Raw genomic sequence first — 21240 nt, forward strand, 5'->3', positions numbered from 1 at the left:
TGCAAGATAACAGCACTGAGGTACCTAACATAAAAATATGAAAACAAGTTAAAAATAAATACTAATTTTTTTTTTTTCAAAACTTAAATAATTCTTTTGGAACTTAGCACCATCCCTTGCTTACCTACAGACTGACTGTTCAGGACTGCTATTCTCATATCTTGCTGCTGTCTGTGATTTTAAAAAAAAAGAAAATTAATGTTCAACTATTTTTAGCATTAGGACAGCAATAAGGAGGCTTCTGCTTTATGGCCAAAGAAACGTTATTCTTCGATACAACCCAAGTCCTAAGAAGGTTACAATCACAACAGTGTAACTTCTTTCTCAGTACAGTTGCCCAACATCCATCTAGAAATTTGAGACTTGTTCAAGCTTGCCCTTTAAGAGAAGCCAAAAAACATATGCCTTGATGGAGAAACACATGGAAGAAAAGAGAAATTAAAAATTATTAACATGGATTTGCTCCTAACTCCAAGATGAATCTTGCAATATGCAAGCATCTCCACATGTTTATAATCCTGTCAGAGCCAAACGTTCAACGTGCAATTGCAGGGGATTTATACCCCACATGACTCCATGTAACTGCAGTCCCCAAACATTTTATTGGACCAGATAGACATTCCAGAGATGAGGTTTCACACTGTACAGGATGCAGGAAGGGAACCACCCACCAATCAATGCAAAATGAAGCCTTCTGGAAATATCCATTCCACTAACTCCCACTGGGCACGGACAAAGGAAATACCACAAATAACGTTTTTTAATTAAAATGTGCTATAAAGTGTACCCAGGCACACACTAGGAGGAACTTATAAAAAATACTGTAAGACAAAATATCCTAGAAGAGGAGTACACTTACGTCTCAACTCGTACTAAAAGAAAAGAAATTATGGCAGTTGTTACGGATTAGTAGCACTGGAAATCTCACCTTTCAAGGACAGTAAGTGGAGCTGCTATGAGGAAGAGACAACCACTGCTGTTGGTGCAGTCACTGCAGGCAGACAGACAACTGTGTGCAATGGCTAAAAGGACTCAAAAGGGAGATGAATCAACAACATACAACACTGTGGTTGCCACCAGCACATATCTTACTGCACAACTAATGAAATAGCTCCAGTGTTCCTATACCACAGAGTTTTGAATCAATGAAGCAATTCATGGGAGAAATTTAAACAGCTTAGTGTGGATGCCGGACTGAAAAAATAAACTACCTCAAAAACAGTTCGGAAAACAACATCTGTGCTACACCAGGAACCGCAGAACTTGAAGAATATTGAATTGAAGAAATGTGTAGAAAGTTGATACAGGATCGAATAAGCAATACAAATGCTCAAAAGGATTAGTAAAACCAAACTCAAGTACACAAGGGAGATTTTAAGGATACTACTGCTTTTGGATGCAACACATTGCAGTGCCCAACTCCTTCTAAAACGGGCTGCGAACCAAATTTATAGTCACTTCAATAATGATCAAACCCATGTTCAACACTCCAAATATTTCCACATTTTTAGTCACAATCCAGACGTGCCTATCATTAATAGCTGGCAGCAGCACAAGTCATTAAAATGCAGCAGTGTTCACACCCAATCCAGCTATTTTCAGCAGCACTGCCTTCCCCAGAGGGAACCAATTACAACACACATGGCCCCCCTTGCAACCATCATCTTCACATGAGTCTTCAGCTTCTGATTACACAGCAGTCAGTAACAGCCATCCTCTTTCAAACAGTTCTTTGTTATCCCAAGCTTACTGAACAGCTGTGTGTCAAGCACTCAGAGCCTAAATCAGTAGTATTGCACAAACAGCCACTGCCTTTCCTCAATGACCTTCTCATCTGTTGAGTTCTGAAATTTCAAGAGACAGCCATGATTAGTTTGGTAATTACTTCTCACACTGTCTTCTGGTCTTCCCTTTAAATCTACAATTATAAACCAAAAAACAAAGTGTGGGCATATGGAACACATGCTCAATTCCCACTCCCTCCTGTGAGTCCTTCAGGGGAAGGAAGTGACAATGGCCATAAATTACAGATTAGGATGTTCTGACTGGACATTAGGAAAAATGTCTCTACCAGAGCACAATGGAACAGGTTGCCCAGAGAGGGTGCCTGGTGCCTTAAATCTGTTTTTCTACTCATCACTCTGTTCTATTCTCCCTTAAAAGTGACTGCTTTTGGACTGATGCTCTTGAGAAGCAAAAGGCCTTTGAAGCAGCAACATCAATACCTAAATTGTTATTGCATATTCAATACATTCAATACTGTACATTCCATATTAATTGTCCCTTCATTGATCTTGCATTTCTTCAACAAACTCCAATATGAGCACCTCCAGTGCAACAAATGCACAATAAAGAGGTGTCTGAAACAGAAGGTGACATACTGTTATAAACATGTATTATAGTATTGGCTTCTCGCAAAGTATTAAGGTAGATATTACATAATGTTAGAAATGCTTTTTGCTGTGTGGATGTAGTTTTCTCTCGTTTTAGCAAGAATGTTAGCAAGTGTGAGCAAGTAAGATAACCTCCAAGCGAGCAGAGGATGAGGCCTGAGAAGCTGCTAATCAACACTTTGTCCAGAGAACAAAAGGGCCCAAAGGCTGCTCCGCCCGGAGAACGGGCGGCCTGGAGAGTCCGAGAGCCGCTATCACCGCTCTGCCCGGGGGGCAAAGAGGCCCAAAGCTGCAATCAGCCCTGACTGTCTGAGGAATTAAGAGATCCACCCTACCATCGACTCTTACCTAGCGGGCCCAACCCCAAGAATCAAAAGAAAAAAAACCTCAAGGCAGAAGACTACGCATGCTCTAAAAAGGCGGAACCAAGGAGTGGCCATGCAGAACAGTTCCTGGAAAAGTTTTAGTATGAATAGAGAACAGACAGTAAAAATGGTATAAAAAGGACTCACCTCGAGCATCAGGTGTGCTCTTGGCAGAGCGCCAAGGCACCCGGCCATTATCCCTTTGCTTTATTTTATGTGTCTCTTATTGTCTTTGTATTAAACTCTTTAAATTCTCACAGGAGAGTGAACCTCGTTTTTCACAATACCCAAAAGTATACAGAATGATTTAACTGACATAAAACAGCAAAAAGGTTTAGAACAAGGGGTAGAGGGATACCCAAATATAAAAAAACTCCAAACCACTCCAAATGACAATGAACCCTCTGTTCTACTACATCATGCCTGGTCTCTAGTGAGGGCTACAGACAAACAAGGGATTGTGCAGACGATCAAACACCAGGGCACTTACACAATGCCTGTGAGGAGGGACTGAGGCAATGAGCTTGTTTAGCATGCAGAGGACAGCACCTGGAGGCCAAAAGGCAGCCCTCCGGCACCTGCAGGAAGCTCCTGAGAAAGTGGAGCCTGGTTCCCGAAGTGCTGCGTGGTGGGATAATGAGAGGCAGTGGGCAGAAGTTGAAATGAGAGGTTTGGACTGTTGGATGTAAAGAAAAGTCTGTTCACCATGAAGACAGTGAAGCATTGGAAAAGACTGTACAGAAAGGTTGTGCAGTCCCCATTCTTGGAAGTTTTCAAAACCTGACTGGATAAAGACTTGGTCTCAGCTAACAATTGATGCTGCTTTGACCAGGAGGTTGGACTGGAAGTTTTGTTACATTCCTTCCAACTAGTGCTATCCTCTAATTTTGCAAAGTCTTGCTCTATTCTTAAAAACCCTTCAGATTTTTTAAAGGTATTTTAAACCTGAAAGAATTGGACATTAAAACTAATCCACGTAGATTTATTTTCCTCTAACTTACCATATCTGGACACATAATATAAGATGGAAAGGGTTCTTTTCCCCACTCTTTACACATTACACATGTAGGCACACAAATGTAAGAGCGTAATGCAGTTACCTTTAGTAAAAGAGCTCTTTTTACTACTAAGCCTGCAATGATAATGGTTAAATGGAATCAGAGAGAAATACACAAATAACTCAGGTGAGAGAAGCAAAAAAAATTCTGCTTTAAACAACAGAATAGAGATGGAGATTCTGAATATTTCTAATATTTCTGTTTATGAATATGGCTAATTCTGAATATTTCCCAAGACTAATTCGCAATCTCACCCTGCTTTGCTAGAATAAATCTACTTTCATCTTCAAGCTGATCTCATGTCAACAGTTACCATGTGCAAATCTAAGAAGTACAAAGATTAGTTGCTTTCAAAGAAATAATGCAGTATGTGCACTTAATCTTTCAGGTGCTTACAACATAGGAAACATTTGGAAGAGCACAGCTTCAATTACAATATATTTCTTTCTGAGTAAGTTCACATAAATCTGTTTAATATTTTGAAATACTATTCATTCTCCTTCCTAATCTGGCTTTCTAAAATCTTGGTTAGTCACACATTCTTAGTCTTTCCAACTTCCGTGAAGATACTAAATTATCTTCTGAACCCAGGTAAGATCTTAAGAGTCTCATTGTAATTTCTATCCAGAGTTAAACATTCACTACCCTGTCTTCTTAATCACCTTTTTAAAAAACACATAGAATACTTTGCCATTCACTTAGGGCAATTTTATCAAACATTTCTAGAAAAATTAATTATTTCTCCATCTTCTTAACTCATTTGTGTTTTAACTAGGCTTTAGGGGTGCTTTTTCACACAAGATCATTAGTCTGGGAAGCTCAATACCATGTGAAGATGGTAACAGAAGTTCTTATACAGGTTTGCAAAGTAGCCAGACAAGTTTATGTCATGAAGTCTTAACAGGCACTATTATGTGAAAAGATAACCTACCTGTCTCAGGAAACCAAAGGTCACACATTGCAGGAAGATAGGAGAATGGGATGGGAGAAACAACAGTACCTACTAACCCCACTGAGTTTTCTGAGACATCCTGCTGCTTGTGCCTCTGGGCTGATCAGGGGCAGGATTTACCTATACAGATTTTGCCATGAAACATGAGACATATACAACAGATGTGCTTCTCAACACAAACTTGTCTCCCAGCATTTTTATTTTACTTCTTTCTTTAAAGTACATGAAACTATGAGCAGTAGCTGTTTCAAAAATTATAAACGTGCCATCATCACTTGTCAGAGGACTCCAGCAAATTTTCTTCTTCAGTTCCCATATAAATTCTACCTGATGAAAAGCAATTCAAATTTTCAAATGTGTCCATGATCTCCTCCTCCGCTTCAACCTCTGCAGAAAGATCTGCAGATTTTCTGGATCTTCCAATTTTTCAGGATTAGAAGCATCCAGATTTTCTCCACAGCACCAACCCATTAGATAAGATTAAATAGTAAGAACTTTTCTTCCCTCTCCTCAGCTGGCAGAAGTTCTTTAAATAGAACAAGCTGTTTGTAAATAAATGAAGTAACAAAGTCTGACTTCCTAAGAATTTTAGATTTTTCTGTATTTTCTTATCCCTGCAATAATACAAACATGATACTTGAAACCTTACATTCCTCTGTAATCTCTCCAGATTCGTTGGGCAAATACAGAATTTCATCTAAATGTAAAAGAAAAATACTCCATTGATTAGGAAGGACCTTCTGAACAGGAGTGTTAGGAGACAAAACCAGAAATTTGTCACAAGATGGGACTTAATCAGATTATGAAAATAGCTATGGGCAACAGCAGTGGACTGTTAAATATAAGTAGATATAAATAGCAAGGTTTCTCCCAATTGAGTTACTGTAAAACCAAATTACTCCATGGAAGGTTTTCTTAATGTTCACCTGGGGGATGGCAGATGGCAGTCTGTAACCGCGAAGGAAATAAGGAAGCTCTGAGTTTTTGTTTGTGGGGTTTTTCGTGCTTTATTTCCCCAGCATCTTTGCCGCGGCCGTGACGGGCGGGAGCGCCGGGGCTCTGCTGCCCCCGCGCGGTGCCCGGGCGCCTCTGCAGCCTCCCCTTCCTTCCTCGCCGGGGGGGCTCCGCGATGTTCCAGCAAAAATCCTGAGCTAGGCACGTCGCTCTGGCCGGGATGGATTAAAAATAACATTTCCTAAAGAGCTGGAGGGAGAGGGAAGAGAAGGCCTCTGTATTTTCACACTATATCAGTTCCCTGGACCAATTCACTACACAAACAAGTTTTTTAGAATGTCTGAACGCAAGCCAAAGGAGCAGAAACTACTTAGCCAGGAGCTCAGCAGAAACTTTCCAGCACGGCAATTCCATTTCACATTACCTACTCTGTCATGTTATTTAGTCTTTACAAAGACTGAAGTATTTAACTGGGGAAAAAAAAATAGGAGTACAGAATCAGGCAAAAAAACTTAATTCCTCACAAAAAATTCCATGCAACTTTTACTTTAAGTATGAGGCATGATGTGCCTTAAAAATATAAAAAAATTAAAATCACTGCTTATAGAAACAGACAAGTATAAAACAAGAAATAAAACCGCTCACACAGGAAGAGGTACAAATTTTTCATGTAGCCATCTCAGACATTTTTATAAACAGGTCCTTGAAGAAAGAAACCATCACAAGATTAGTTAACACAGAATGGGGACAAGGATAAGTAAAGCTACTTATGGGGTAATTCCATTCCTGCAAAGGCACAAACAAACACACGACTGCTGAGCAAAATATACTTACACTACTACAAAATTATGTCAAAATCAGCAATTAATACACAACGGCCAAGATGGTGTGGGGGTTTTTTCAAACCTTTTGACCACATATTTGCATATTAATAAACACAATCAAAGTAGCCCTAAATTCCTGAAAGGACATTAAAGTCTGCAGTAAAAAATTCTTATCTTAGCTCTTTTTTATGCTACAATTATAAAGTTTTCTGGAAACGAGTGAACTTCCTAATACCAACTTTTTTGCCCTTACCCTAATGGTTTTTCTCACTGCTCAATTGCCATTTCCTCAAGTCAGAGTTAATCATTAAATCATTGAGAAGGAATTCTGCATCTACGTCAAGACTGTATCAGAAGAGTGGCAAATCCCCTACACAACATCAGATTTCTGTAGTCCTTCATCCATCCCCCCATCCTTTTACATGGGAAGTGTAATTTGCATAGGAGAGTACAGCATGAAGAGTACTTAGCTCTAGTTTATGAGCTATTTTTAATTCGTCTTGGGGGAAAAAAAGAGTTTTAGTAACTACATCAAGAAACAAGATGTTCAAAGGTCAAAAAACACCAGCCTAAAATCCCTTCAGATTATGGCACAGTTTCTAGTCATAGGACTGTTTTATAATACAATATGCTGTAATTGTAAAGCCAACCTGGTGGGAAATAAAATACACAGCAAGCAGAAGTAATATATTATTATACAGTACTGAAGCTTTAATGTTTTTCTAATGTGAATAAGGCCTCTTTTTCAATCACAGAATGGTTTGGGTTAGAAAGAACCTTACAAGATCGTCTAGTTCCAATTCCTCCACTGTGGGCAGGGGACACCTTCCACTAAACCAGGTCGCTCCATGCCCCAGCCTGGCCTTGAACACTTCCAGGGATGGGGGATCCACAACTTCTCCAGGCAACCTGTTCCAGCATCTCACCACCCTCACAGTGAAGATTTGCTTCCTCATTCCTAATCTAATCTAAACCAATGCATAAACCTATCTTTCAAAAGTTTAGAAATATTCAAACTATATTTGAAGCATTGTTAAATGTGAGACAAAATTAGAAAATTCAATCAAAATAAACACATTTTTCCACTGTAATTCAATCTGCAATCTTTACATTGCATTAACTCAGGCTTTTGCTTCTAATGAAGTACCTGACCCAAACACAAAGGCTCTGGAATCAAAGATATAGAAAATACTATTAAAATGAATCATAATGAAAAATAATAAAAGCCTTTCCATTGTTCAGATAAGGCACTTTTAAACAGAGATTATAGCAGCAGTGCTAACAGAAAAAAGCAGCATTACTAATTTCCTAGCAGTTTAATGGAGAACCGCCCATGCTCCACTTGGAACCTGATAGAATTGTGTGGGGCAAGTCTCAAAAGGCTGAAAAGTCTTTGCAAGTAAATTCACAGTAATTAGGTTCCTAATTATACCCAGAGCATTAGTGATTACTATGGTTAAAACAGCCTGAACTGTTTCGTTATTCCTCTCTTTCTGAAAGCTCAGTCATTCATTGTTTGAGCAGAAATTCTAGAAGTTTAGTCTGTGCCCGAACATATATTTTTTTAAAGTTTAAACAGAAGAACAGAGTCCTGTGCTTACGTATGGAGAGCAAAATTAAACTTTTCCACTATAAAAAAAAATACTCCCTGGTATTGAAGCAGCTAGAAAGCATGAAGCACAGAGTCTTTGATGAGGCAAATCTGAAGGCTGAAAAGCCCCAGACCAGCATTCACAACAGTTCAGGTTGTACACTTAGTTCTGGAGGCACTTGCACAGATGCATCTGAGGCAGCTTCTGGCAGCAGTTCACAGTAGCCACATCATACCCTAATTACAGTACCTACGTCACTCCACCAGCACTGCCCATGCAAACCACTTTATTATTAATACAGGACTCTGAAATACTGCCTGTGTTTTTACAAGCATCAGCAGATGACCTCTGCCCCAAGCAAGCGATTTCAACATATTGCTGCCCTCCCGAACTACAGACGTAGAACATGTAATTATAGGACAGTGAGTCTCATTTGGCCAACTGGACTGAGATGACAAACCTTGAGCCCTTTATTCTATTCATAGCTCTGCCCTTGAGCTGCTGCGTGACATAGAAAAATTTGACTTTCCTGTGCCTCAGCTTCCTCTGCCTTCCTGAGTCAAGTCTGTTCATCATCCTTCATCTTAAGAAATGTGTCTCAGTACATTTTTTTTATTAGGGTCTCTGGGCACAATTACTGTTGAGAAACAATATTAACATAGTATTTTATAGCTACTCTGAGATTGATTCATTTGTAACAGAGACAGAAAGATGCAATTGAACTTGTAATTTATTAACTTTGCAACAGTAAAGGTAAGCCTTCAGAAGTAGGAAGCTGTTGGGAAAACTCAGCTTTTATTAATTTCTGTGCCATCTTGTACCACTATTTTTTTTAAAGCATACATGCACCTGTCCATAGTGCTTTGAAAGAAGATAGTCCTTGGAACATGCACACTCATTGTAGTTATAAAAGATATCAGTTAAATTTTTCTGTAGTTATTAACTGGTTTTGTTCTGTGAGTGATTAAGGGGTACACTTCCTGCACTGCTGCAGCTCTGATGACTCACACATCCAAGCACTGAGACCCACAAGGTAACAACTGTGGAAAAGTGACATGCTGCAACAGGGACTGAGTAAAGTAGTAGGGATCCTAGTGTGATATTTAAAAAGTGAAAGACAAGAAACATGTATGTTTATAAGCACTTTGTTTATAAGCACTTAAAAATGGAAATCGCTGATTTTAATGCATTCTGTTCTGGTTTTTTTGTTTGGGTTTTTTTCGTTTTTTTGTGGGTTGTTTTTTTTTTTTTTGGAACTTAGCAAGAAATGCTAAATTCTGACCTTCAGAGATATACATTTCTCGAATTGTTGAGGCCTTTGGTTATGCAAAATACCAAGAACTGGTTGAGAAACATCCTGTAGTTTCTGTACCTGACTAGAATTTTGGCACTATCCCCATACACTGTTACTTCCTCAGGAAAGCATTCCATACAAGAGCAATATACTCACCTACTGCCATGAAGGAGTAACCACTTGAAATCAGCTACCTCAGGTTCAAACATCTATTCAGGATATGCATGCACAGAACAAATTAATTTTTGCCTGGATGCACAATTACATTCCTTCTGAAGTGCAGAAGAGATACATAATTCATAGAGATCTATACCTCATGACCCAAGTGTACTTGTCCTTGCAAGTCATACCCAGGTTGTTTGGCTGCTTTATTGCCTCAGCCTGACACTGTGATGTAAACCCAGACTGCAATGACAAAATATGAGATGTTATAGTGACAATATTGACAGAAGATAAAGTAGGAAAAATCTCCTCTGAAAAACATCCCTGACTGTGACAGGCACGGTCAGAATCAGTACCAAGGGCATGCTCAGATCACAGCAGCAGAAGTTGTCCAACTTGAGACAGATCACAAATTACCTCCTTTGTCCCAACATCAGTAGAACTGGTGTGAAGCAGAATTGAAACGGTCACAGAAGGTACCCAAAGCCAGCCTGACTGCATCAAACGCAATGGAAAAAGTGTGATCTATTTTATCAAATGAGTGGTGGGGGGGAGCTCCCATCAAGGCTGGCAATACCTGAATCACTACATCCAGTGCTGCAATGCTGCAGGTCAGAGGTGAGTGCTTTGTGCACCAGGGGATGCACAGTAAGGAGAAGGAGAGGCAGAGAACCACTCACTAACATGGATGAGACGGGCCTCACAAGGAAGTATTGTTTCCAGCTGAACGCATTGCTAAGGAGTTCACAGTCAGCTGAGATGAATAAATCCTTTTGCCTCTGAAAGCAATCAGCTGCAGAGCAATTGCTACCAGAGGTAAAGTGCTTTCACTGCAATGTACCTTTCCAGAATATGGAAAACTGCTGACTTTGACCTCTGGAAAACTGTATCAGAGGACACAGCTTTGGCTGCATGCAAGACACTGAACACTGTTCCTTGTGAACACTCTCCCAATTCAGTCATCCAAAGTTACAGGAACACACCCTTCCCAAAAATTTGTGGGGAGGCCACGGAGAAAATGCACGAGTTGAGCAAGTGAAGCAAGTGAAACACTAAGGTTGAGGTCAACTAAGTGAAACAAACAAAAACCACACTCTGTTTTAAACCATTGTACCCATCGGCTAATGACACAAATGGAAGGAGGGGTAAATAGAAAGGGACTCAAATAGCATCAGGACAGTTGCTGTCAAGAGAAGCAAGAGCAACTTACTGTTTCAAAATGCAAACCTGAGGCCCAGCCATGTGTGGGGAGATGGAGAAGTATTCTTGCACCTTACTTTTCAATCTTGCTAAAAAGTCAGCACTGGCCCAGAACTAAAACAGTAACCCAAAACAGCCAAAATGAAGATAGTACAAGTACAGTATTATAGCCACCCCTCCACAACATGCTTACAGTGCTATGCCCTTAATGCCCTTCACTAAAATGCTCCTTATATGTTCCTAAAACCAGAAGAGTGTTCAGGGAGTTTCCTCCTCAGGAGAAATCCCAAGCACAAGGCACATCATACTTGCTCCCTCTCTCAACAGCTCTGTCATGCAGCATTTCCCGTTGCCCCTGCAGAGTTTTGTCCTGCACTGTTAACATTATAGCAGCACTCAGAACTCCTGGAGACACAGCAGGGTCACAAAGTAACGCTGGGTATTTCACTAAATTGACAGTAACAGATCAGAAAAAGATGAGGCACTTTCATTCCCCTGTGCTCCTTGTCTGTCCTGTGTCGTGCTGCCTTCTAAAAGACAGAGAGGCACTCATGAATTTTTTAATTTTTGTTTTAACTCTCCTAGGTTCTGATTCACATTCACTGAGCAGACTGTGTCTTCTGTCCTGGTGGCACACAGGCAGCTGCCTCGGGTGAGCTGGGCAGGCAGTTCTGTGCGGTTACATCCAGCAGCCAGAGCAAGAGCAATCAGGAACACACACACACACCAGCTTCCAGCCAAGAGAGAAATGGCTGGCACTATCACAGCCGTGAAAGATACTACCACAACTGAGTGTCCTGGAGTTGCTGCAGGTTTAGCCATGCTCCTTATTCTGGCAGGCTAAGAGGGAGCACGAAGTAACTTGAGCAGTGACAATTTCTGGGCACCAAACCCATTTTTCCTGTGTTCTGCACAGATAAGAGGATTATCCACCATAGTTAGTACACTATAGCTTTAAGTTTCAAGCTGAACACAAGTGGAATACTACAGCCCAACATGAGAAGTCTTAGAAAAGTTATGCTACAACTCATTTTAACGTCTATTTTTACATCTTTCTTTCTAGTATTCACTGCTGCCTCAATAAGATTCATAACTTGCTATTTTTAGCATTTCAGAAAAGCATCACTGTGATCCTCAAATCCCTAAAGCATCTGAAAACTAGCAAAGACACCCTTAAAACTATAGCTGGATCCATGTTATGAGAACTTTCTAAACATTTGTTCTCAATTTTGGTGCAGAAAGTACAGCACTAACACATACTACAGCTGAGTAGATGAAACAAACCTTGAAGTTACTAATAACTCAAACATTACATAATCCACAATAATCCATCTCAGTGCCATACCCAGTCTCTTCCTTCAAAGCCAAAAAAAAACAAACAAAAAAAGCAACTGTTTCAGGAAGCTTAGAGTGCTGCACAATACTGTCCAAAGCAGTCTTTTCTAAAAAAGTAATGCCCACAAGGTTAGGCTCTCAGGCTTTCCAGCCTGGGAAGCAGAGGCAACAGCAATAAAGTCTACTTTAAAGAATACACACACACATATCCCGCTAAAGTTAACGCCATAGAGAGAGAAAAATTAAAATGGTTACCATCACCATTTGCTTGCCACCCCTCACAAAAGCACTGTGAGTGCCTTGTAAAAAAATATGCTCCCTCAGCCACCTAACCATTAATTCAGCCATCCCAGCTCAACCCCCTTTCATCAGATTTATATTCCCAGTGCCAAGCTGAGCTGGCCCAGAGTTGTTATTTTTTATAGGAGCACTCCTGCATTCCCATCTTCTGGCAAAGGCAAGTAGGACAGTCACAGCAGAACACAAAACCATTACGTGACTCTCTCCACGGAGGACAAGTTTGTCTCCATGGCCTAGTTGCTCATACACCGACTAAATGTCTTTACATTGGTTCTTCATTAAACAAAGAAGAGAAGGAAGTCAGATGTCAGTGTACATAAGATCCACTCCCTTGACGCAGAACAAATGACACCCCCAGTAACCCAAGACAAAACAGCCGTACCCACCCTGGATACCACCACACACCCATGAGGCTTTAGCCACCTGAGAAACAGCATGCAAGTTCCAAACCCTTGCAAGAAGGTCCATTTCTTCAGAACATTGTTAGACCCTAATACAAGAATTGACTAAAGTACCATTTCACTTTGAAAGAGATAAACCAGTATTTATATTATTAATAATGGTTTGATTGCTTTTGATTAATTTAGCATTTTTGGTGTGTGACCGGTTTCCATGGAAATGCAAGCAGACTAAAAACCTGCAACCAGAAGTGAGTCAGTTTTGCCTGTTTATGTCTCCTCAGTTCCCTTGGAAACAGACATTTAAAAAAAAAAAAAAAAAAAGGATAAGGGTCCTGAAATACCTTTGGAAAATCTCTTCCCAAAGCTTTATCTCTCCGGCTGCCTTTCCAGAATTAGAGTTGAAAATAACATAAAGCAACAGATGACAGAATAGTGACTTTATTTTTTTAAGGAGACATCAACAGAACATACCTGGAGATGTTTCAAAAACCACATTCAAACTGACAAGCTCAAATTGTATTAACGTGGGTTTTGGCAGAAGTACTTCATGTAGAGTATATATTTCTTAAAATTAGTTCAATGCTAATGTAGGGAAAAATACAACAGAGAACAAGAAAATAGCATCACGCTGTCTTAGTCCCAAGTATATTTCAATACTTTGAGAGAGAGGGAAAAAGAAAAAGCTGCCTTGGGGGAACGAGTCCAATATTTCCATTGCCAGGATGCTTTTAAATGGAATCACTTCTTCCTTACAACACATTCATTTTGAAGTTGCAAAATCAGCTATACAGGTATCAGGTTAAGTAACACACATCAATATTAAATTTGCTATGCATAAAAATGCATTTCTCCAAGCTGATAAAGCAAACCTAGGAGGGCCTGTCAGCAAGATTCCATCTCCCACCACACTTTTCAAAGAACAGTGCACCATCCCATGAGCTGGATCTTTTCACTGGCAGAGAACATCTTCCTTCCTCCTCAGAGCCAAACGTATCAGGGAAGGGGAAGGAATAGGATGGGAAGTTACTAGGAAGGAGGCTGCATTGCATGTCTCAGACCTTCAAAGCCTGCTCCTATCACTACCATTACTATGCAAGAATTCTCTGACAACCAAGTGTCCAGAAACACAAAGAACAGCGGTACCATTATTTGCTCCTCTAAGTTCCTTCTGGAATTTTCAGGACAGCTAAACCTGATTACAAACTATTCATTTCCTTGTTTGTCTCCCACATCACATTGTCAGTTCTACGTGCTCAACACACCTCCGTGCAACTTGACACTTCATCAGAGGGCTGTGGAATCCACCGTTACTTCCTGTCTGGGAAGAACGTGCAGGGACGGTGCACATCTCTTACCGCTACTGTCAGAGACTGAAGCTGCATTACAAACATCAGGAAAGAGAAAAAGGAAATCTTACCTCTGTCCTAAATCCTGCTCATATACCCCCAACAGTCACCAGAACTCAAGGGCCCTCCTGCATTCAGTGTTACACTCCTTATTTTTGTACTTTGCTGCTGCTCTGAGAACTAACAATATACTGCCACCGACATGAAACAAGGCTTGGGGGAAGAGTAGCCAGTCATAATACTCACTAAAAGGATGAGAGAGGGGTAGCAATCACTGAAGGTTTCTCTTGAATGGAAGAAACAGTTGAACTTAATTCAATGTTAATTAGTTCACATTAGCCAAATTCAATCTATTCTTGTCACAGTAGAGATAAGCCTTAGAGAATTAACTAGTTCCTATTCTCCTTTTATTTTGGCAAGGTGTAGAGTCACACAGCAAGGAGAATAATCTCACAGTACTCACTAAGGCATCACTCAAGGAGGGCAGATTTAACATTAAGTGGAGAACATTTAATGTTAAGGGAACACTAAGAGAAACATTGATGTGTATCTTTCGGTCTATTTCCAGTTAAGCCTCCTTTCTTGTAGAGGTCAGATGTACATATAAACAAAATAATTTAGCTATTCATTTACTTTAGCAGCTAAATACACAAACATCCAAATGTCAGGGAGACTATTCAAATTCATCCAATGCATGCAATTGGATATACACAGGCATCTTCTAAAATATTAAGTGAACAAACTACATAAGCAGCAAATAAGCAGATCAAGTGTTTTCCACCATACTCTACAACAAATTTGTTTGTTTCCATTATTAAACACAGGTGTCAAGTTTACTAAAACCAGTCTCTGAAGAGATTGCAAGGGTGTCAGGTGTCAGGATCAGCTTAGTTTCATGCCTCCTCTAGCACAAAGAGCAGAACAAAGATGAATGTCACTGCTGAAGCTAGGGAGTCACTATTAAACAGATGAAAGACAATGGTCACAAAAAAAGCAAAAATGCTGTAATAGAAGATAACTCACACAAAATCAATAATCTTTGATTATTAAGGACCCAAAAATTAACACATCTGACCTAGTTTTGCTTTTGGAGACATCAGCATTATCATATCAGTCTTAAGGAAGGAAATTTACAACGTCATGCACTGTGCTGTAATTCAGGAAATAAAACCACAACAGTTATCTCGCACCACCTCTCTCATGCACTTAACCTGGCAAGGCTCCCCTTCAGTAAATACAAAGTATAACTGCCCCATTATACATTGTATCATATTACACATTCTCAAGGAAGCCTAATCATAGTTAAACAAGTCAATTCAAATCCGTCATTTGTTAGCTTCCAAATGCTAATTTATAGAAGCTTAATGTTAACTCTTCATATCAAGTTTCCCAATATGGGCTTTTAAATTTCTACTTTAAATTTGCATAAGTTCCTCCTGTGTTAAATTACACAATAAATAAAAAGGGTTTTGATACATACAAAACTCTGAAGACCAACTGAAAACAGGTACTATCTTTACTGTTTCAAAAGTAACATTTGCCCCTTTACACTAGACTGCTGCTTATGCTAATATTTCAAGGAACTTCATCCGATATTTAAGACACAATCTACAAAACTGTCTAGAAGGAACAACAGTATATCCTGCATCAATTGTGACATTTGATAAAGAACAGTAAGCTAAATCTTCAAGCCAGCATCATTGCTTTGTACATGCTGAAGAAGCTTAATGCAAGCACTGCAACTTAGAACAATAAATGGACAACACATTTTACACAAAAGATTAGAAAAAGAGAGACACATACAAAACCAAAGGTCTGCTGTGTTACCACACAGTGCTCCCTATCAGAACATCCTGAGTATCCAAAAACAGACAATGCACTGAACAGAAATCACTCTAACTAGGCTGCAACTTAAGAGATCTTTCTAGGTAAAAGTGTTCCATTTATAGAGATCCACAGCATCTGCACACAGATTTGCAACACTGCATTGCAACCCGAAGTTACCACAAAACTCCCCAGGGACTGACATGATGTAAAATAACAAATGGCACACAAAGCTAAAGGCACAAAATCCAAAGAGGATTGGATAAAGTTAGAACCCTCCCCAGCACCTTGGTGTATAACACACAAACACACAGCTGCTTCTTCATTTGTAACAAAGATCACACACAAGTTGTGGCATGAAGGGTTTTTTGCAGGCTTTGGGAAGTCCAACATGATTTCCTGGTGGCATGAAGGAAGTAAAGGATGGCAGATGGTATAACTTCATAACATATCATCAAGTAAGTAGCAGATGTGGCAAAACTGTTCTTTTAATCACAACTGTACTTATTTTCATGCAGGAAGGATTTTCTACACCTTGTCAACAAAAGTGCTACTTTTCAGAAAGTCATAATCAAGATTTTTAACTCCCTCTCTGAAGCACAAACCTGAAGAAAAAAAATCCCTGCTCAGAAAGACACTATGCATCTCCCTTTACAAATTTAATCTTACAATACCTGTTCTAGTCCAAAGCACCTTTTCTCCTCTCAAAATCAGTGCATCAACACAAGTGTCATATCCAAGTCATCATCTGTCATCATGCAAAACTCCTTAAGAGCACATAACAGCAGATTTGGAGCATGTAGAGGTAGAAAAATGCTAAGTTTAAGAAATATTGCAGCAGAAACCTCTATCAGCATGGAGAGAAACGCAATACAGTGAAGAAGAAATTTGACCAGCAGCTTCTTGTCAGTTCTGGATCAGTGTTTCTCAGCTGCTGATCCAGGGAGCAACAGTCAGCTCTGAAACATCTGAAACAGCCTGTGAACAGCTGCAAGGAAGGCTGGCTTGTGTTTTGGGCAAGGGGGTAGAGGAGGGAATTGTTTTCTTGTTTTTATATTTTCAATAAATAGTTCTTGCATGCAGGCAAAATCAACACAATCTAAAATAAGAGCAGCAACTGAGCAATCAAACCTCAGCCTAATTTCTGTCACTGCAACTGTAACCTTCTACGGCCTCACTGCACAGTACAATCCTCAGATTGTATTCAGTGTGGTCAGATGTCTCTTTGGACTTAAAAAGGTTGAGAGACATCCTTTAGATGACAGAGAGTTGGCAGATAACAACATGGAAGATAAGTGGAAAACGAGGATTTCTGAAGGACAAAGTAAGATGATGAGATAACCAGCACATGCAGAAAGAAATCAAAATTCACCAGAGGAAAAAACCCAAACTTGTCTCCGATATTTTAAAATATACAGAAGATTCAGGAAGCAAAAGCCTCAAAATATAAACTCTCTGTTTTGACAATTAGGAATCATAAACTAACAGAATATTCCAAGAACCGAATATCTAACACTAGATTTATAAAGCATGAACCTGCTCTTGTACCCAGTAATAAAAGTAAAGCCATAAAGAGCATTAGGTAGTCACAAATTCGACCCCTTAAGCATGCTAAAAGCTCTAGCATTTGAGTGGGCTTAATCACATCCCTCTAATACTACTAAATCAGAACCACCTCACCACTATTGCAACTATTTAACAGATAGTTTCGGGAGCCCAGAAACAGTTGCACCGTGCTCCTACTTACTTGAATCCTCCCATCTGAGAAGGTGCAACTTCCAGGCAGAATAGTACAGAAATCCCAGTACCAGAAAGAGGCAGAGGGCTAGCAGCAGGTTACGCATAAACACCAAGAGTCCCATCTTCACATTAAATCTGCTCTTCTACATGACCTGAGAAAGAAAAACAGGTTGAGATTGGACCCACCTTATCCAACGGGCATCCTCTCCAAAACATGCAATCCCATACCCACCATAACTGGACACAGATGCCAAACCATGCTCTCCACAAGGTAAAACACACACGTTCCCCAAAGCACACCACTGAAACAAGAACTCCCACCCCAGACAGCTGCCTGTTCTGGCCGTCACAAGGCTCAGTGCCGCTTCGGAGAGGCGGGGAGTCACCGCCACGCTGTGACAGAGCGCCAGCCCCGCTCCTGCCCACTTCAGACAACCGAGTCCAGCACGGCCCTGGCCGCCGAGGCCTGGCGAGCACCGCGTCCTCCCGAAACGCCACCGAGCAAACCCACAGCACCGGGGGTGGCCCGCGGACAGCGGGGCCCGCGGGAGCGGCCGGGGCAGAGCCGGTCCCGGCTGGAGCCCCGAGGAGTCCCGGGCACTCCGCGCTGCGGGGACGCGCTGCCCTAGAGGCGGTACCGGCGCCCAGGGAGAGGGGCTCGCCGGGCTCGGGCAGGACGGCAGCTCCCCGCCAGCTGACAGCTGCAGCGGCCGGCTGGAGCTTGCGTTTGAACGGGCAGCGGCGTCGCCACCGCCGGGCTGCTCCCGCCTCGCCGCGCTCCGCTACCGGCTACGCCGCGCCGCGCCCCGCCGGGCCCCGCTCGCCGCGCCGGCCGCTGTGACCGGCCCTGCCCGGCCCACCCCCGCCCCTCCTCACCCGGCCGCCGCCGGCTCCGGGCGTTCGGCCGCCGGCTGCGCCCCCCGGGCGCGGGGCTGCGGGCGCCGCCATGCCGGGCGCGCCCAGCGGGACCCGCCGCCGCCGGGGGGCGCCGCGGCCGCCAATGGCGGGCTGGGGCGGGGCGGGGCCCGCCCGCATAGCGGCCGCCGCCGGCCAATAGGACGGCGCGGGGGGCGGCGCCCCGGCCAATCGCGGGAGGCGTCCGCAGCCAATGGCGGGCGGGCGGCGGGTCCCCAGCGGAGGAGCGCTGCGGCAGGGCGGCGGTGCGCGTGCGCGGAGGGCTCCCCGCGCCCCCCAGAATCAGCGCGTGGCGGTGGCGCCGCGGGACGCGGCCTGGCCCCGCTCCCCCCTCACGGCCCCTGCCGGGCATCGCTCCTTCTCCAAATACAGGCGCCGCTCCCCAGTCACGCCGTGGCACCTCCAGAGCACTGCGGTTCCTCCAGGCATGGCACTGGGTGACCCCTGCAAGCCCTGCACCCTCTGTGAGGCTCTGCATTGTCATCCCACATCACTGCACCTTCCGCCAGCTGAGGCATCTCAGCTCCTGCCCGGCCGCTGCGCCCCTGCAGTGACACGGCATCGCCCCCCCTCCAGGCACGGCACTGAATGCTCTGCGTCTCCCTTCAAGTGCTGCACTGCCCTACCGCCGAGCACTCCTCCGATGGCCTCTCAGGGCAACGCAGCCCTAGGGTGCTTCCGTCACTGCCCCACGCAGCACCTGTGCCTGCTGCACAGTCCAGCCACTGCCTTCACACCATCCTCCGGCTTCTGCAAACCCTCACAGCATTGCACACCCAAAAAGTCCTGCCCACCTCCTGCACGGCTCTGTACCACCTCCCCGGTGTGGCACAGCCTCCACCACTGGACCACACCAGACTGCACGGACCACGCCGGGCGGCACGGACCCCACCAGCTGCCCTTCCACCGCACAGCACAGCTCACGCCACGCAGACAGTGCAACTTCCACGCACTTCCCGGTATGTTAAAGTCTCCACCTTCTCACTGCACAGCTGCCCTGTGAGCACAGCAGCACTGGGGCCAGCCTGCACCACACTCTTCCCACAGCATTGCCCTTGTTGTTGCTGGTCCCACAGCCTTCTAATGCTCCTTAGGCAGAGGGCAAGTGACAAACTCTAGTTTAAGGCCTCTCAGGGATAGAATGATAAAGGGAAGTTACTAGTCACGAGGATGAAAATAATCTGAAAGGAAAGAAACCATAAGGAATAAACCTGCATTTTCAGTGACCAGCCCAGTGACCCTCCATGAATCACTAATAACAGAAGGGAAACAAAAGGTGATTTTAAGAGAATCTAAGTAGGATCATGTCCAGCATGGTGGCAGCTCCCACTGAGGTGAGCCCAGGTGCGGATACTGAATGGCAGACACTGACTTGAACAGCACAGAGCTGGCTGGCCACTGCCCGAGCCTGCTTCCTGGCAGCTGACAAAAGGCAGAGTGCCTGCTGGTCACAGGGAGCGCTGGTGGGAACTCATACAGCCCCACTTTCACAGCCAGAAACCCCACTTCATGCTCTGCACGAATGAAGTCAGTGTGAGCTAGTTGCAAGTGTGGCACCCATGCAGCCAGGTTTCCAGAGCTGCCATGCTTCTCTGCAGAGACAAAAGGGAGACACATGTCACACTCATACGACATCAGGTTTTTTGGATGCCAACAACTTCTAGATATAGCACAGGAGACCAACAGACTCAAGCAAGCACCCAGGTATCATGGCACCAATATCCCCTGAGGAGGTATGTGGAGAGGGGACACGACCACATCCATGCAGCCCTGTCCATCTGTAGGTCTGCCCTCCCAGCTGCTGCCCCACCAACCCCCAGCTCGCAGGGCTGACCTCCTTAGGATGCTCGTTGCGCTCACTCATCTGAGGCAGCTCCCTTCCCTCCAGCTTCATGGCGAGCTGGCTGCCAGGGCTGGCCTGGGCAGCCTCCTCCAATGGCGCCGGCTCTGCTGCTGGGCTCATTTCTTCCAGGAACCGCACCTACTCCTGTGCCACATCATGTCTGGCTGGAGCCCAGTTTTACTTTACATACCTTTGCTTTATGCCTGCTCCTCTCTTCCCCTCTTCATCCCTCCATCTGCGTAAGCTGGGTCTCTTCTCCCTGCCTCAACCAGCCTTGTCCCTGTGACACAGAGCTGCTGCACTGCCTGCTGCCACTGCACCACATCTGCTCCAGCTGTTCCCAAGCTTCACCTAAACTGCCCCCGACCATACCGCATTTGAACCCCGCGGTGTGCGGGCACAGCAGGTGATCTGATTTCAGTGATGAGATAAGCCGGGACCTACAGCACGAAGCCAGATAGTGACAAGCCTGGGGCTCGCTCCTGAGCCCGTGTTTGTCACTCAGGAAACTCTACCCCCGTTATCAGGTGTCAGTGTGCTGGAAAGAGCCCAGGATGAAGTCACCCTTCTTGCCAGCCTGGAAAAAACTCAAAAGGCGAGCGCTCTGTGTCTTGGAAAATCAGGTACCAGCACCTGGCAGCTGTCTGATGGCCATGAGATGAATTAAGGCAATGATTAGTGGAGTGATTTGGTTCAAGTAGCAGGACTTTAGTCTGAACATGTTCCTACTTAGCTTACACAT

At 43.4% G+C, this 21240-nt stretch overlaps 1 protein-coding gene across 8 annotated transcripts in view; it reads right to left on the reverse strand.

The window, feature by feature from the left end:
* ST3GAL3 (ST3 beta-galactoside alpha-2,3-sialyltransferase 3) overlaps nucleotides 1-21240 on the reverse strand; it is a 192496-nt gene that overhangs the window by 159845 nt on the left and 11411 nt on the right. The window contains exons 1-2 of one of the 8 annotated variants that reach the window (XM_039555684.1): nucleotides 18617-18678; nucleotides 17748-17892 (exon numbers count right to left, since the gene is read on the reverse strand). In XM_039555684.1, coding sequence (XP_039411618.1) covers nucleotides 17748-17862 — 115 coding nt within the window. In that variant the 5' untranslated portion in view covers nucleotides 17863-17892; nucleotides 18617-18678. Of the gene's footprint in view, nucleotides 1-124; nucleotides 172-17747; nucleotides 18401-18616; nucleotides 18679-21240 lie in introns of those variants that run through there. The other 7 variants (XM_019291536.2, XM_019291539.2, XM_019291537.3 and 4 more) reach the window with 7 other exon arrangements.

The sequence above is a fragment of the Corvus cornix genome, chromosome 8, assembly GCF_000738735.6.
Source record: "Corvus cornix cornix isolate S_Up_H32 chromosome 8, ASM73873v5, whole genome shotgun sequence".
NCBI lineage: Eukaryota > Metazoa > Chordata > Aves > Passeriformes > Corvidae > Corvus > Corvus cornix.